This window comes from Glycine max, chromosome 4 (assembly GCF_000004515.6).
Source record: "Glycine max cultivar Williams 82 chromosome 4, Glycine_max_v4.0, whole genome shotgun sequence".
Taxonomy (NCBI): domain Eukaryota; kingdom Viridiplantae; phylum Streptophyta; class Magnoliopsida; order Fabales; family Fabaceae; genus Glycine; species Glycine max.
In genome coordinates, this window is record NC_016091.4 from 45,853,686 (window position 1) to 45,871,451 (window position 17,766).

The following is a 17,766-nucleotide window of genomic DNA, read 5'->3' on the forward strand; positions in this document are numbered from 1 at the left end:
TAAAGAGACTGCAAGCCCAACTCTTTACAAGGATTCGCTAATTGGAGCTAATGTGGCGATGAAGGACTCGCTCTCCGACCTAGCCATAGACCCCAAAGCTATTATGGAAGTTATTACAGATGACTTATGTTCCTATGTTGTTGATGGATTATCAAGTGCACAAATTCATTCCAAAATAGTAAAGTTAAAACGGAATTTCGAGTGTTAAATACATATGAACTTTATTTGTATGTAAGTAGATAAATATTTTATTAATAAAATAAATTAAAGAAAATTGATTTGAAAATGTTATGCGAAAAATAGTAATTTAAATGGGTAGAAAATTAAATTAAACAAGAGAAGGAATTAAACAAGAATTTAAATTAATTAATTAAAAACAAAAAGGAAAAGAAAAGCAAATTATTATAGAAGTTAAATTTAGAAGATGAGAATGTTGGAAATTTAACCGACCAAAGTTATTCTCTGATGTAATGTTAATGATTTTTTTCTATTTATAATTATTCTAATTTATACCTACATCTACTAATATACTCTAACTTTGGTCCTCCACATAAAAGAACCTAATTTATCTATTTACTCTCTTAAATCCCTTTGTAGAGCTAAAATAGTAAATTGCATTAAGAATATAAATGTATAACAAGTTTAACAAATATCAACGTATCCCTAGCAATGACTTTATTTAAATATTCTTTCTGAGTTTTATTAGAAAATAATATTTCTCAATGTTACCCCTAAAACTTATCATGCAAATGGGTGATCAAGCCACAAGTAATAATATTAAGCACAAAAAAAGATAATGCAAATGTAATATTCATAAATAGATAAGATGCTAAGTTCCCAACAAAAAGGGGTTTAACCTCTCATTGTCAAGGAAGCTTTACAATTACAATGAAAATATTTAGTAAAGGGGAATAAGGGGAATGGAGGGAAGGAATGACTCTCAATGCTTGCTTCTCTTTCTTCTAGCTTTTATCTTTCATAAGGAATGATATTCTCTTGGAATTTCTGTGTATTTTCCTTCTTCTCTTTCTTCTTTTATACATGCATATTAGCTTAGTGCTAAGCGGGCTTCTCGCACTAAGCCTGCATTTACTTTCTTGAATTAGCATGTTTTTCTTAATTAGTCTTATTTTCCTTAATTAGCCTTGCTTTCCTTAATTATCCTGCTTTTTTGGGTTTTGTTTTACTCACTAAGCATAATAAATTCATCATTTTTAACAAATTCCTATATAATTTAACCCCAAAATATACTCATAATTAGCAGTTATTACTACGCTGGAGCTGAAGATGAAGACATGACCTATGAATTTCCTTTCAACCCTTGTCCTACTATCCTGGTCCCTGTGGAATCCTATGACCGGTGGTGTAAGCCCTGACAATACTTTGTTATTTTGAAACTTTTGGGCAAGACAATTTCTCTACAATTCCTCTAACAAAATGTGGGGGCTATTAAAACCATCAACCTTCATGCAAAATTTTTTTTGGTTTGATTCTCGAATAAGGAGGATTATAGATTTGCTAGTGCAAAGATGGAGGCCTTTCTTCAACCCTTTCAAGCATCAGGTCAAAAAGGTTGATGCTTAGATCAGAATCCACATGCTCCCTATAGAACTCTATAACAGAGACTTCTTAATCACCCTTGGGGATATGTTTGGCTCTATAATAAAGATAGATGAAAATACCTTTGTCCAAAATTGAGGGAAATTCGCTCAAATCTGGGTTGAATTGAACTTACAAAGAGCACTAGTTCCTTATTTTAGGGTTTTGGGTAGAGGAATTCAACCTTGAATATCAAGGTTTACACCTCATATGCTTTCGTTGCGGCAAATACGGCCATAATGTCACCATATGTCATATGCATGTGATCAACCCTAAGGATGCCACTAGGGTTCCTAATGATCAAAATGGAAGACCTACCAAAGAAGGAGATGATCGTAACATGTTTGTGGTCTGTGGAGTCCCAAATTCCCAAGGTCACCAAAACCCTAACATGGAAAGGGCTTTTGTCCCTTGGATGATTGCCAAAAAGCCTAAACAACATCCACCTGGCCCTAAAACCTCTAAGCCTACACCAAATGGTCAAGCTAGGGATTCTAAAAACACTAATGTTGATGCTCAGCCTTCCTCCTCTACGACTAGCTCCAGATACGAGGCCTTGGAAGTGGAGCCTAACACTATTAGCCTTGACGCTGGCGTTAACAACACTCAAATTGAGATCGCCAAACCTCCCCTTCCTAAGACACCTAAGCCATCTAACACTGAACCCTCATACTCTGGGAAATTTAAAACTAATTACAAAAAACAAAACCATTCCAAACCTTATTCTAAGCCACACACTCCATCCATACCATCTTTTGGTAAAAACCAAACTTAACTACACCCACTTAGACCTGCCCCTAAAGCCCTGCTTGTTATGCCTAACCCTACACCTACCACGAATAACCCGCTCCTTACCACTCCTACCCCAAACCACCTCTTTATCCATAATTCCTCTCTCCCCTCCTTCCACCCTCCCTTGACCCATTCCCAACCCATACCCATGGAGCCAAGTCATGAAACCCTTTCCCAAGGTGTTTCAACCCTCACCAGACCCCCTGACCCGAGAGGAATCTCTTGTATGACTATTGATGAAGCTTTTCAACCAAATGATGTGTCCTTTCTAGACCCTAGCAAAGCTAATAACCCTATAAGGGTTATCCATATATCTTATCCGTTTCTCGAGCTTTTGCCTCAAAAACCTTTTTGCTAGTTTCCTTATGAATTTTCTGATTTGGAATATTTGTGGTGCAGGTAAAAAAAAGGCTTTTCTTGTCTGATTCATGACTTAATGAGGATTTATGATATGGATCTTTTGGATATCCTTAAACCTCATATCAATGGTGCTACTGCAAACTCTGTCATCAATAAATTAGGCTTTGATAATGTTTTTAAAGTTGTTGTTGATGCCTTTCTTGGGGGAATTTGGATTTTTTGCGAGCTTCCAGGGTCTCTATCTCTATGCTTTCTTCCTCCAAATACATGGTTCACATGCATGTCAACCCAACTTTTGCCAACCCTTGGCATTTCACCATTATCTATGTGAGCCCTCAAGCTCATCTTTGACACCATTCTTGTGATAAGCTCCAATCTATTGCAACCAACATGAATTCCCCCTGGCAATTCCTGGTGATTTCAACTTTGTCTAGTTTGACTATAAAAAGGTTAGAGGGGGACAAATCAACTCTCAATCCAGCAACCAATTCTAGATTTGCATTCAAAATTACTGCTTAAAGGACATGGGATTCCCAGGGCTCTCTTTCACTTGGTCTAGGAGTAACCTCAAGGAGTGTCTTGGTAGGGTGTTGGCCAACCCCTCTTGGCAAAAGGCTTTCCCTGTTGCTTCCATTCACTTAGAGGCATGGTTACTTTAAATTTTTTGTTCTTTAGCTTGGACCACCCTAACTTCTCAAGGGTGGAAAAGAATGCTTAGCAACCCTTTAACTCTTGGGACAATAACATCCATAGGCTTACTGATTGTCTGGAATCTTAGAATCGTGACTGTTTTGACAATATTTTCAAAAGAAAGAAGTGCTTAATAGCCAGAATTCAAGGCATCCAAAAGGCCTAAACTTCCGAACATGATCCCAACTTAACAACCCTCTACCGATAGCTCTAGAGTGAATATGTTGACATTTCTTGTTAGGAGGAGTATTGATTTCATTTGTCCAGGACTAAGTAGTTGAATATGGGCGATATGAACACCTGCTATTTCCATCAATCTTTTCTTTTGAAGAGAAGAAGAAACCTCATTGATGCTCTTTAGGATACCTCTAACAGTTGGATCTATGAAGTGGATAAAATCCAGCAACTTGTTGTTTCTTATTATGAGAACCTCTTTGCCTCTGAGGCTTATTTCACATATATGTGTCTCACACGACATTCCTACCCTTCTTTCAAGGTTGATGATTTAGATTTAGACGACCTTAACAAAGATTTTTCTTTTTAGGAGGTTAAATATGCCCTTTTCTCCATGGGAAACTATAATGCCTCTGGGCCTAATGGCTATCACCTTATGTGCTTCAAATCTTAATAGGATTCCCTAGGTGAAACCATTTTTGACTTTGTTTTAAAGGTTAGACAACAACCCTATCTTATTGCCTCTGTCAACAAAACCTTGATGCATTTGGTTCCTAAGACTAGTGACCCCTCCTCCATTACCTAATTTAGACTCATTGTCCTCTGCAATGTCATTTACAAAATTGTTACTCCAGGATAAAGAAAATCACCCCTTATGTATTGGGTCCCTTTTAGAGTAGCTTCATTAGTGGCATGAATTCTGTTGACAACTACATCATTCTTCAGGAGTTGGTCCATTCCTTCCAGGATAAAGGAAACAAACCAAGCTATATGATCCTCAAGCTTAATCTGCAAAGGCTTTTGATCAAATTGAGTGGGATTTTACCATGGATTCTTTAATGAAGCTTGGCCTCCCTCCTTGGTTGTTTTCTCTTATATCCAACCGTATATCCTCCTTTGGGGTTGCTATTAATTGGAATGGTGGGGCCTTTGCTTCCTTTTAGCCTTCAAGAGGGCCTTATCCCTTTACTCTTCATCCTCTGCTTTGAAAGGCTAGCCCACCTCATACATGACTTGGTGCAGAATGGTGACTGAAAGCCTTTTTCTTTAGGCCATAGAGGCAATGTTCAAATTTCCCACCTGTTTTTTGCCGATGACATTATCATAGTTGTTGAAGCTACTACTTAGAAAACCCTTTAAATCAGTAGAATCATTGATGTCTTTGCCATGGTTTCAGGCCAAAAAGTTAATTTGGAGAAACCCTCAATTTACTTCTCTAAAGGTGTTTCCAACTCTCACATTGTAGTTCTTAGTGCTGCAATTCATATTCCCTCAATGAATGACTTCAAAACCTACTTGGGTTTCATGGTCCTCCACAAGAGGAAAAACAATCATCGCTTCACCCACCTTGTTGATAAAGTCAGGAAAAAACTTACCAATTGGAAGGGTTTCACTCTTTCCTCGACAAGCTACATCAGTATGGCTTAATCATGTCTCCTTAATCTCCCCGCCTACTGCATCCTAGCTTTTGCCATCCCTAGCTTTATGTGCAATGATATTGAGAAACTATATCACAACTTCATTTGGAGAGGGGGGGGGGGGGTGATGAGCATTCTTGTAAAATGAACAACATTTCTTGGGACACCATTTGCAACCCCAAGGACCAAGGGGGTCTTGGCATTAGAAACATCCATGTTCTAAACCAAGCCTACTTCATTAAACTTGGTTGGGCCCTAATTAATGATCTCAATGTCCTTTGGGTTCACATCCTTTACTCCAAATATAAGTGTGGAGTTGCTAGTATTCTTACCATAGCCAAAGGCCACCACTCCTCTTATATTTGGAATGTTGTTGTGAATAATTGGGACCATGTCCTTTCTAACTTGGCTTGGTCTATTAATAATGGCCATATTACCAGATTTTTGATGGATGACAAGATATCAGGTTTAGGCCCTTTTAACATGCTCTTAGAGGATAATATCCCTATTCTAAAGAAGCACTACCCAGTCTTAGCCTATGTCAAAAATGATAGTTGGAGACGAGACATCCTCAATTACCTTTTGCCCTCTAGTGCAAGAGCTCATCTCTCCTCTATTCCTCCTCCTAGAGAAAGGATGGATGATATCCCTATCTGGAAGGCCTTTAAGGATGGTGCTTTCTTTATTAAGGAAGCTTATAACTATTTGACTGCGACCCCTCCTCCAATGGGAAGCAGGTCCACTTTCTCCTCTATTTAGAGTTGGCATGGTCCTCAACGTGTCAAAGCATTTCTCTAGATTGTGGCTCATGGACGTCTACTAACTAATCATACTAGAAAGCAAAGACATATGTCTGATTTAGGCACTTGTCCTTGCCATAACATGTATGTTGAGTCTATTCTCCATTCCTTGAGCGGTTGTGATGACATTTATGTTTTTTGGTTTGAGGTGATTGACCATAACCGTTGGGTGAAATTTTTTAGTCTTGGCCTCACTAATTGACTTAATTTCAACCTCAAGGATAATAAGTCTCTGATTTTCCAAGTTGGAACCTAGGATCATTCTTTGGAATTGTGGTTTATCTCCTTCGGAAGGATAAGAATGATTTAATATTCAATCACCATTCCGCTCTTGGCTCCACTCTTCTTCCTCAGACCATGGCCCATGCTTTGTTCATCCACAAAGAATTTCATAGAAGTCCTTTCTTGACCATCCATTTTTCAAGACAGGATGCCAACATTGTGTGGCATAAACCCCCGCCTTCCTCCTATAAGGTCAACACAGATGGTTCCTACTCTAACACCCTCAACACTACTCCTTGTGGAAGGCTTGTTAGAGATTCTAATGGGAGAGTTCTAAAGTCTTTCCATGTTAATCTTGGCAATTGCAATGCTTTGATGGCTGAGCATAGGGCATTGAGCATGGTATTGCATTTGCCAAATAGCTCAATCTCAATTTTGTCCACTTTGAGATGGATTGGTGGCTCTTAATTTCATAACCAGCTCATCCTCTCCCCCCATTATCTTAGATGGCTCATCTGTGACATCAAAGCCACTTTCCATGATCATGGCTGGAAGACTACCATCTCTCACATTTACCGTGAAGCTAACAGGAGTGCAGATTTTCTTGCTAGTATAGGCCTCAATGACTCCTACTCCCCTGGTTTTTGTTCACCCTCTTTCCCCTTTGCTCAGGCTCATCATTGATGATGACGCTAGAGGTATTTCTCTTTTGCGCACTGTAGTTCTCTGCGTAGTTTTCCCCTTATCTAAAAAAGAAGAAGAAATGTAACTGAGCAATGTGACGTGATTCCCAAAATAGAATCAAGGGACGTTACATTACATGGCAGCGAAATTATCTTGCCTAGCTAAAGAGCATAATTGGAAGGTAGATCAGTATTCTCTTTCCATATCTTAAAATTACTACTACTAAAATATAGAACCACGTTAAAAAAACCAATTAACGTTACTTTATATAAATATTCATATATTTACTTTTATATTTAAGAAATAATTATAGATTTAGAATTAATTTTGAGTCAACAATTTTAATAAGTAACTTTTAATTGGATAAAAAAAATTTATATTGTAAACACCAGTGAGACTAACACAGAATCTAGTCCCAGCTTCTGTAAACACACTCTTAGGACCTCTCCATCCACGTTGCTAAACGTGGATCTTCCAATCAAGCATCATATCTTAATAACACGTAATGGTTGGTGTAAATTTCTTATTAAGCATTTGGTACTTAATTAAACACCGGTGCTTGTCATTTTGTGAGTCTTAAAAATGAAATACAAAAAGTTTATGTAATAATAGAAAAATTAATGTTGATAAAATATAAACATATAGGATTATTTGTAAAATTCACTAAGTAATTTTTTGAAATGTTACATTATGAATTAATTAAATTATAAAAAGTAGAATATAAATAATGTGAAACAGTAAAACTGGCCTAAGAAGTTCGGAAAAAACCAAAAAATAATAATTAATTTATTGTATTTTTTGTATATTTAGTGAACAGATTTATATTTTTCATGTTTTTGAAATTAACTTATAACCGCATCACAAAAAATTTAATTATTTATTCATCTTTTTAATTGAAATTGCACTTTTAATATTTTAATTAAGTTGAAACATTGTGAGATTTGTAATCAATGAACTGAGATGGCCCGCTGAGATGGAAGAAAGACGTTTACTTTCTTTCTCAAAGGTGAATGAAGGAAAGGAGGGGTGTATATAGCTAGGTAGCTGCTAATCATTAACGAGAAGAGTGAGAATCAAAATAATAATCATATCATACACTCCACAATCCTCATATCCCACGGCCAGGGTTAGCAACCCCACGTGCGGTGACTCTAACCCGTAACCAATAACCATGGTTCATTCAACCCCTAACTAACATTAACAACACCTCCCTCCATTTTTGTAATTTATAACTATTTTATAAGAGAAATAATTATATTTTCTGAATGTTTTTATTCTTAATTATTATAATATTTTATTTTAACTTCTAATTATATATATATATATATTTAAAATAATTTATATCTAATTACATATATAAATAACTTTCAGTTTAGATAAAGAGTTTCATTTTTTAACTGGTTAATTAATATAAAAAATCAAACCTCATGGTAGAGGACATTGATATGTAGATCGACCGGGGTGAAAATGAGCCGAGCCGAGCCGAGCCAAGCCAAACTTTATTAGGCTTGAGCTCATACGTAAGGCTTTAGCTTGACTCGTTACTTGTCATATGTTTTTTTTTAAGGCTTAGCTTGATTTACATAAAAGTCTGACTTTGGTCTACGAACCTATTTAAAAGTCTACCTAAAGACGTCTTTAACCAATTAATTGTTTTAAAACCTAGTGCAATACTAACTAAAAAAAGAAACTTATAAAATTTCGTATAAATAACGTACAAATCTAAAAATAATTGATAAACAAAAATTATATTGAATTCAAATTATTAAAACACAAAGCATATCAAAAGAAAATGAAAAAGAGAGCATAATATTAAAAAAATATATGGATTAGAGATAATTTATACCAATATAGTCAAATAAAAATAGTTAAATTGTCTGAAAATGTCTTTACAAAACATTCTTTTTTGTTTGGAAGTATTAATCTGATTACATTATCCTTTTAACTTAAAATCTTTTTCTTTTTAAAAATTTTCCACATGCAAATGGAACTCTTTAAACACGTTATGTCACTTTATCCTGTTGTTCATAGTATCATAAAAATATTATAGATAATAATAATAATTATTATTATTATTATTAATTAAACAAATCGGCTTATCAAGTTAAAAAGTTTAAACTTAACTTTTATAATAAATAAGTCATGTTAAGTCATAGACCCTTAACAAACGACTCGGCTAATTTTCATTCCTACCCATATACATAAACACGCCCAAAACCAAAACCTCCCCGACACGAAAAAGACGAAAAGCCAGCGTCCCCGTAGCATCGACGCTTCCATTTACAACACCAACAAAAAAAGAAAAAGCCACCAAAACCTACCCAACACTCACAACCACTGTAACAGTAAGTTGGAGTATTCTCTCTCTCTCTTTCTTTCTTTTCTGTTCTGCCATGCCAATGTTTAGTGTTGCCTCATAAATGCCTTTCAACTTTTTTTTGACGATTCTCTGCCACCTTGGTCGCTTCACACACCCAAACCCTACACCGCGCAGGAAATAAGTAAATCACAGTAAATTCCTCTTCTTCTTTTCCTTTTTACTCACTCGTCTTCTTCTTTCCCTTAAAACGCAAACGACACGGTTACCGGTGAAGAACTCAACAGAAATGCATGGGAGCAATGCAATGAATGAACGTCGTTCGTTTTTGGCTTTCACTGCGAACAAATTTTTAAACCGTGTGTGTGTGTGTGATGTAGGTGTAGTATTAGCTTTTAGATACTAGCTAGCTGGCTTTTTGATTGAATGAAATGAACGCTTCGTTTTTTTCTCTTTTCTCTTTTTAGGTCTCACACTCATCTCATCGTAGCCCCGTGACACTCACTGACTTCATTTTCTCCGAATCGACGGCTATTCGTGCCTCGTTGACTCGCTTCTTCACATGATGTGATGTCTATATATGAATGTGACCTTACCTTTTTTTTTTCTTCTTCTTCTGCAGATCTGTGAAAACTTAAAAAAACACTATTATCTTTTTCTCTCTTTCTCTCCTTCCATGCCGTGACTACTAGTTAGTTCCAACCATTTCAACTTCCGAACGACGAGCCGTGGTGTTCTTAGTTTCATGGAAGCGCCTTCGGTTCGACGAATCGCTGTCGTCGTCTTCGTAACCGTCTCCGTCTTCTCCATCGCACTCGTTGCCGTTTTGACAGGTGCTTGTCGTTTCACTTAACAATATATGTGTGTTCATTTCTATTGATTTATTTCCTACAATAGGTCCATTAACTTAAATGTTATGCGAATGATTGTTAATCATTTCTTTAATTGTTTGTCTTTTTTGTCCTTCCTTGTGTTGTTAATCGCGTTTTGTAGATTTTGGCGGCGGCGGCGGTGGGACTCTCACCGATACCATGGCGGCGGTGTCCTTGTCGCGTGGTTTGGATGAAGTAACCAACACGTTCCTCCCTAATTCGCATCGCAAACTCCTTACCAGTGGTAATTCCTTTTTCCTTTTCTTATTTTTTCATTATTAATTTCTAAGTAATTATTAGTAGTAATTACTAGTGCTTGTGTCTTTACATGGGAGAACGATTATGTGTTCCTTTTTTGAGGTTGCCCCCTTTGTCTTGTTTGTTTGAGATTATGCCTTTGCCGTATTTCTTTGTATGTTTTCTCTGAATGGGAACTGACTGTTCAGGATCGTGTAATCTAATCATATCAAAAGGCCATTTAACTAGAAAAATTTGTCCATTAAATTTGAACTTGAACTTGTAATTTGAGCTCCACAGGATCCTTTTCTTTCCCTCAATAGTCAATAGCGTCAATTTTTTTGGCTTGTTCGATCGGAGAATACACAAAAAGGGAGAAATGATTCAAATGAATGACTGATAATAGTGTGTTTGTGTTATTTAGTTGAAGTGAAAAGAGAAAAAAATATGATAAAAAAGTTTCAATTCTATAAATAATATTTTTGTCCTTTTCATTCTCCATTTTAATGTAGCTTTTTTTTTAAAAAAAAATTCTTTGACCCTTTTTCTTCTTTTTAACTCCACTAGGGTTGAAAATAAATACTCTTGGCTAGCTAGCACTAGCCTTTCGAATAATTGGCTTTTCACCCCAGTTGAACTTGAAAGTTGCTTTTGAGCTTGTTTTTGGTTTGTGCCTTTTTGTTTGTGGAATGTTTCACTTTTTATATCTTTTTCGAACATTATAAAAAACCTCAATAATAATAAGGTTTTGTCTTGGTGTTGGTTCCTGCACCGATGGACGGGTTCTGCTGATATTGTTTCCTGGTGGTCCTACACTAGCAGAGACTGTCATTTTCTTTTTTGTTTGTACTATCACACAGTAATAATAAAGATGTGCATTGTGTTTGAGAAAGAAAGAGAGAGAAAATTTTGTAAGGATGATTCCTTGTTTTCAAAATAAGTAAAGATACACAAATATTATATTCTTTCAAATATTTGATTATCATTTCTTATTTTAATTTTTACATTATAAATCCTATTATATATATATATATATATATATATATATATATATATATATATATATATATATATATATATATATATATATATATTCTTTTCTCTGTTTACAGGTAGCTAGGTATTCATGTAACATTTTTTTTTCGAATATTGATACAGGCAATGGCAATGAAAGAGTGGAACCAAACCGAATATGGGGCGAGAAGTGCAGCAAAAGTGATGTAGTGATAAACCAGGGCCCCACAGCACCTCTCCCAAGTGGCATTCCGACCTACACAGTAGAGATAATGAACATGTGCGTGAGTGGATGCGACATCTCTGGCATACACCTCAGATGCGGCTGGTTCAGCTCTGCACGCCTAATCAACCCTAAGCTCTTCAAGCGCCTCCGTTACAACGACTGCCTCGTCAATGATGGCAGGCCCTTGATCAACGGTGCCACCATTTCATTCCAGTATGCCAACACCTTCCTCTACCCTCTCTCAGTTTCCTCTGTTGTCTGTGTATGAACTCTGAAATCATGCATGCATGATTACATCACACCCCTTAATTCTTTTTACTTGTATATACTACACACTATAGGTATATGAATATGTGGGCGTCTATCACTTGTGCACGTGATGGGAATGAGGATGCGAATGGAAATGGGAATGTGTTTTTACATTTTTTTAACAGATAGGAAATGTGGAGAGTGAGGACATGGCTACAAACAACCAAAACCCAATTTGCCTTTGCTTTTTTTTTCTTCTTATGTTTCTGGTTGTTTTGGGTATGATGATGAGATGATGATGATATACTAGTACTACTTAAAAGTCGTTTTCCATTTTTTAGTTTGTGTGAATTCATTAAGAATGTATTTGGATGAAAGAATTTAAAATTTTGAGAAATTTTAAATTTTAAGAATTTTAAATACTTTAATTAAAATTTTTTTATTTTTAAAATTTTATGTTTGGATAAAAAAATTAAAATTGTGAGAATGAAAGAAAATGAATGCAAAGGGAAGAGAATATACGATTGGTTTGTTTTCAAAGGAAAAAATATTGATGTGGTATGGGGAGTCGCAGGAGAATTAGGATACGACGGCGATTACCATCATACTTGATCACAACATTCCGTCAATGGTGTAAGACATGACCCAGACCCTCCCTGCCGATGAGTACCTCCATCACCTGTGGAAGAGAGAATGAGGATGCAGATTATAAAGAAAATGCATAAACATTTTTAAAGGTTCTTTTATCAAAAAAAGAATTTCAATTTCTCACATTTTAAAAGGAAATTAAAATTCCACATTTTTAGTTGTTTACAATTCTGTTTTAAAATTTCAAAAATTTAAATTCTTCATTAAAAAAACCTCAAAATAATAAATTTTAAATTAAAAAAATTTAAATTCTCTAATAAATTATTTTTCTCATTTAAAATTCTCTGATAAATTATTTTTCTTATTTAAAATTCTCTATCGAAACAAATACCAATCGAATCGTACAAGTTGAATTGTACAAGAAAGATGTCTTACTCTTACCTGGCAGTATATATAAAGTCATTGCCTGTGTATTGCATTCAAGCATAGAGGATCTTTAAACATTATATTTAGGGGGAGAAAAGTGGAAGGAAGCAGGAGTAGTACTACTGGTCCCCCCTTGCTCGTTGAAGAAATGGATTATTCATCTGGGAGGGATTTATGAAGCATGTACAATGTGTGATTGATTGCGACCTCACCTCATGATGTTCGTGATTTGCCATTATGTCAACCACCGAAATGTAGTTCCATTTCTTAACTCGGAATATTCATTCATTTCATCGTGATGACGCCTAAGACAAGGCCGAATATTAGGTTCGACCTTTTAATATTAGTATCCATCCATAGTAGTATTCCTTGCCCCTTATAAGTATATGTATTAAATATTAATTTAAGATTATAATCTTTGTTTCTTAATAAAACAAAATACTGTAACAAAGTACTACGAATTTAAGATTATTAAATAAGTGGCACTAGTAGGAATTCGATACTTGGTCTTTTCTTTCATCCTTTCGGGTGGGGGTGGTGATGCCGTGGCGTGTTTTCGGCTTCCAGAGGATGTTAAAGTCATTGACTTGTTAATTATGATAATTCTGTCGCAGCATTAATTATTATAAAGAATCCAATTCGGATATTTTCTTATTAATTGAAGCCAAATATCAGTGTGTAAAACATATTGGTTAAGTTACTTAAACTGAAAAAAAAAATCGGGAGACCAAAATTTGTGTGGTTTATCATCTTTTTTACGCTCATTAATAATTTACATAATAAATATTTTTTTTTTCATTTTTTTAAACCAAAGTCCTAATAATACTAATTAGCAAGATCTTTAATTTAATGTATGTTTCTAATGATGGAGAGTTTTATATTAGTGTTTAATACTGGCCGTGGCCCCGTCCTAATTTGATATAGTTTACTAATTTGTGTTTATTATGAAAGTTAATTAGTTTAATTTTTTAAGAAAAGTTAATATAGTTATTAGTATTAAATTTTTTTACACTTAAGATTTTTCTTTATTTATTTTTAAATTGATTGAAAACTTATTTAATGCGTGTTTTATTAAAAGAGATAATTTTTTTTTCAAAGTTATTCTTATTATAAGACATAGCTAACAAATTTTTCTGTTCCTATTTTATAAGATATAGTGAATATTTTTTTTATTATAAGATTTCATTTCATCTCTTTTATATATTAATTATTTTTTTTATTAAAATATCTTGAATTATTTCATTGTATCTCCTACAAGATTGAAGAAAATAAATAATTTTTTAATAAAGTTAAGGATAATTTTTTTAAAAAAAATACTGTAACTTTAATGCTTATAAGTAAGTTAACAAATTTCTTTAATAAATATAAATTAATCAATTATGTCTTATAATTAAGAATATATGAATTATATTTTATTTTAATTTTAAGAAAGGAATAGTTTTTACATTGTGACTCGACTTGATTTACAGAGTTTAAAGTTCATATAATTATTCTTAGAACTTTAAAATCGAATATGGAAATTCTAATAGTATCAAACTAGTATTTTTTATTTTATAGGCAGGCTTGATAAAAAACCGGGATTCCCAGTCCTGGAAACATAGTATATAAATGACAACGAAAGCAGCATCCCTGTAACTTTAATGTACGACTGGGTCTTAGGCCACGGCCTCCGTAATTACGATTCACATTATTGTTGATATATTGCAATACTGCAATCTATTATTAATTTTTATATAAAAAATACAAACAAATAAGAATTAAAATTCATAAAGTATAAACCATTTCCCATTTTCCATTTCCCCTTGCCTACCTACGTACCAATTTAAAAGGTAAAATTTGACACCTGGGACAATTGAGAGAAAACACATCTTCCTTTCACCTACCAATTTAAAAGGTGAATTTGTTGTTGCTGAGGAATTCAAAGGTCGACCTTATGAGTATTATGTAAGAATCATGCCTATTCATTCATGTTGGATTGTTTGTCTAATTGTAAGTTTCGGTCATTTTAAGTGATTAAGACAAGTCTTAGAACCCTGAAGTATTCATTCTCTGTTTGATTAGTTCATACTATCAACACTCAACAAAAAGTCACATTAAGGTGGACTCAAAAGCTGTGGTTTCGAGTATTATGGGAAACAAGGATAGTTGTTCTACTGGTTAGAGCATTATATCAGCAATTTGTAGGTTACTCAATCTTGATTTGAGAGTGATCATCAAGCATTCGTATAGAGAGGCTAACAAGTGTGCTGATGCCTTAGCAAATCATGTTTGTCAGATGGAGGAGGATTTTTTGATGTTTGAGCAGGTGCCTTCTTTTTTGGCCCAATTGCTCCCTTTTGACACTGTTAGAGCTGCGTCTCCGCGTTTAGTTTCAGTGTAGTTTTTTCTGTTCCTTTGGGCTTTTAAGCCCCGATTTTTTCTGGAAAAAAAAAATCATATTAAGGTAGTGAAAGTTGCTAATTGCTATGGTTCCTAGATGGGTATGATACCTGATAGCAACAACCCAGAGGAGAAACCTTACCTGAAGCCCAAGAGGAACATCACGCGCCCTGGTCACCTGAAGGACTTGGTGTGAATTGCCACTACAAGCAAGCTTTGCCCAAGGAAGTAGTGCACTGCCATAGAATTCAAATAAGATTGTTAGTTACAACTATATTCAGGTTGGTAGAACCATTATCAGTTTGTTACTAGTTGTTAGAAATCTGTTAGAAATGTAGCATCAAGGCAGCGTATAAAAGGAATATTAATGAATGAATGAAGGAAGAAGAATTTGCCTAACTTAGTTTATACAGGAGGGTCCTTGTCCTCGAATTCAAGGAATCACGAATCCACCTCTGCTTTTAACAGTACCCTTCGTGAGTCATCAATAAGTTATTGAATATTATCACCAACCAGTTAAATGCATGGCGGGTACCGTACCTATAAGAAAAGGAAGGGGACCAGAGTAATGTCCTGTGATGGTTATTATTATTATTATTGCTATTATTTGCAATAGATGGTTTTAACATTTTTTTGAACGTCAAATAAAATGGGACTGAGGGAGTCTATTGAAGAAAATCCCTGCAATTGTTCCATATATGATTAACAATATCAAATCATTAATTTTCTTCTTCTTTTGGTTAACATAGTTTGGTATATTATTAGAGATTGAACCTTGGTGCAACCATAAGGTTGCTGTCTTCTTACCCAGAGAGGTCACAGATTCAAATCCTGAAAACAGTCTCTCTGTAGGTGGCCACCAAGTCGGAGGATTGTGCACTTGGTTGTCCTTTTTATAGTATGGTATCATTAAGGTTATTTACTGACTATGTTTTCTTTGGCATCCTTTAGGGTTACATCGACATTTGAAGAACATAATGTGAAGTGACCTTTTTCTTGTCAGTTCGGTATTTGGAATGGTATATTCATAATCACAAACTAAAGGAAAAGTAATTAAAAGCTAGAATTTAGCTTATCTACATAAGTGATTAACAAAAATTTGCACATTTTGTAAACTGTACTTCATTTGATTTTAAGATATTGTGGGCATGTTGGTTTGTATTCCTGCCTTTTGGGTTTCCGACATAGTTTAGCATGGGTCAGGTGACTTGAAGAAAGTTAGGAGTGGATTTGCTCGTACTCAATGTGCATCTGTCTAAACTCTATAATTAGAATAGGCATCGTAATAATTTTGTTTTGAGGGTAGATCTGCTTGTAGTCAAGCATTTCATTATTACATCACAGGTGGCCATAATTAGAGAAAATAAAACAGACCTTTATGATTCAATGCCGCATAAAAGACGTAACAGGATTTACAGTTTATATGCTGTGTTCTCAGGACATGAGGAAATTAGAATTAGGTTGAATATTTATTTAACGTAGTAGGAACTTAAAGTTGCTGATTGTTCATCTTTGCTTGCTTGTGTTTTTGTAGCAAAAAGAACTTTCTGCATGAGTATGACATTGCATATGCCATTGCTGTTTGGTGCAAAAACATTGACCATTACGAGACATATTAGTTAAATTACATGGTATACTTCTGTTTCGGTGACTTTTGAAACATGTAATTCTGAGGGTTCTTTCTTGCCTCGTAACTACCCTTGTGGTTTTAAATCTCGGATAGCTTGACCACTAAATTTTCTTCTCTCGGGATTCTATAATTGCAGATATGAAGATCTATGGCAACATTGTATTCTTACTCTGGACCTGTGGATGGACGTATGAGTGTCCATATCCTGATTGGGCAAAACTTAGCTAGACAACTTGATATATTTTTCATCAGACATTTGAAACAAATATACAACGGCATGTTATCTGAGATTTCCATTTGAGTTTTACTGGTTAGTGAAAAGTTATTTAATCTTTAGCTATTATTCAGGGACATTGGATTGGAATGATCAATAATTATTATTATTATCACTCAGAAATGTAAGCAAGGTACTTATGATTCGATCTTTGAGATCTTTTTAGATTTCAAAAGTTGAATCCATCCACATCTCCGATTGTTTTATAGCAGGACTCATGGAACCATGACATCATCATGCGATTGCAACGCTGTCAAGCTTAATGCATTGGATTTGTCGGTGGATGACAATGAAGTGTGCCAAAAAGAAAATGCTCTTTGTTCTTAGATTCAAGTGTCACAACCATATCAAGTTCCCATTGATGAAAATTGCTTTTTGTCAATGGTGGCGAAACAAGAACAACTGCAAGATTTTCTCCAGGATGAAGAAAATATGAATTGACATAATTGACAAGGTGATCAGAGGTTGAATGCTGATGATCTATCAAGAAAAGCAAGAAGAATAAAAAATGAAATTGAATTTTAGATGAAAAAATGCAGGAGGATGATGAACGAAAAAGGCTTCGTGTGTAGGGATGATACCATGAAAGAACATGAACTAAATTTGGAGAATAAAAAACTAAAAAATTCTCCTTGTACAATATTGTGCATTGATCAATCAATCAAAAAAGATTACAAGAGTTGTTATATATACAAGCAAAGCTATCATTAGAAAGATAACTAACTAACTAACTAATACAGTTAATTATTAACTAATTGAATTATGGTCTTTTAATATTATTTTTGAATTAAATCAATTTTTTTATTACAATAAAG

General features: G+C 34.6%; 1 protein-coding gene across 3 annotated transcripts; it reads left to right on the top strand.

Annotated features, from left to right (window-relative positions):
* The first annotated feature begins 8,951 nt into the window (after positions 1 to 8,951).
* Positions 8,952 to 11,989, top strand: LOC100790055 (protein TAPETUM DETERMINANT 1). 3 transcript variants are annotated; one of them, XM_014774828.3, is made up of 4 exons: positions 8,952 to 9,084; positions 9,679 to 9,889; positions 10,050 to 10,172; positions 11,324 to 11,989. In XM_014774828.3, the coding sequence occupies exons 2-4, from the start codon at positions 9,802 to 9,804 to the stop codon at positions 11,671 to 11,673; spliced, it is 561 nt and encodes a 186-aa protein (XP_014630314.1). In that variant the 5' UTR covers positions 8,952 to 9,084; positions 9,679 to 9,801; the 3' UTR covers positions 11,674 to 11,989. The 3 variants fall into 3 exon arrangements, with proteins under 3 accessions (XP_014630314.1, XP_040870936.1, XP_040870937.1); XM_041015002.1 differs by lacking the exon at positions 8,952 to 9,084 and adding an exon at positions 9,099 to 9,250; XM_041015003.1 differs by lacking the exon at positions 8,952 to 9,084 and adding an exon at positions 9,120 to 9,240.
* Positions 11,990 to 17,766: the final 5,777 nt, after the last annotated feature.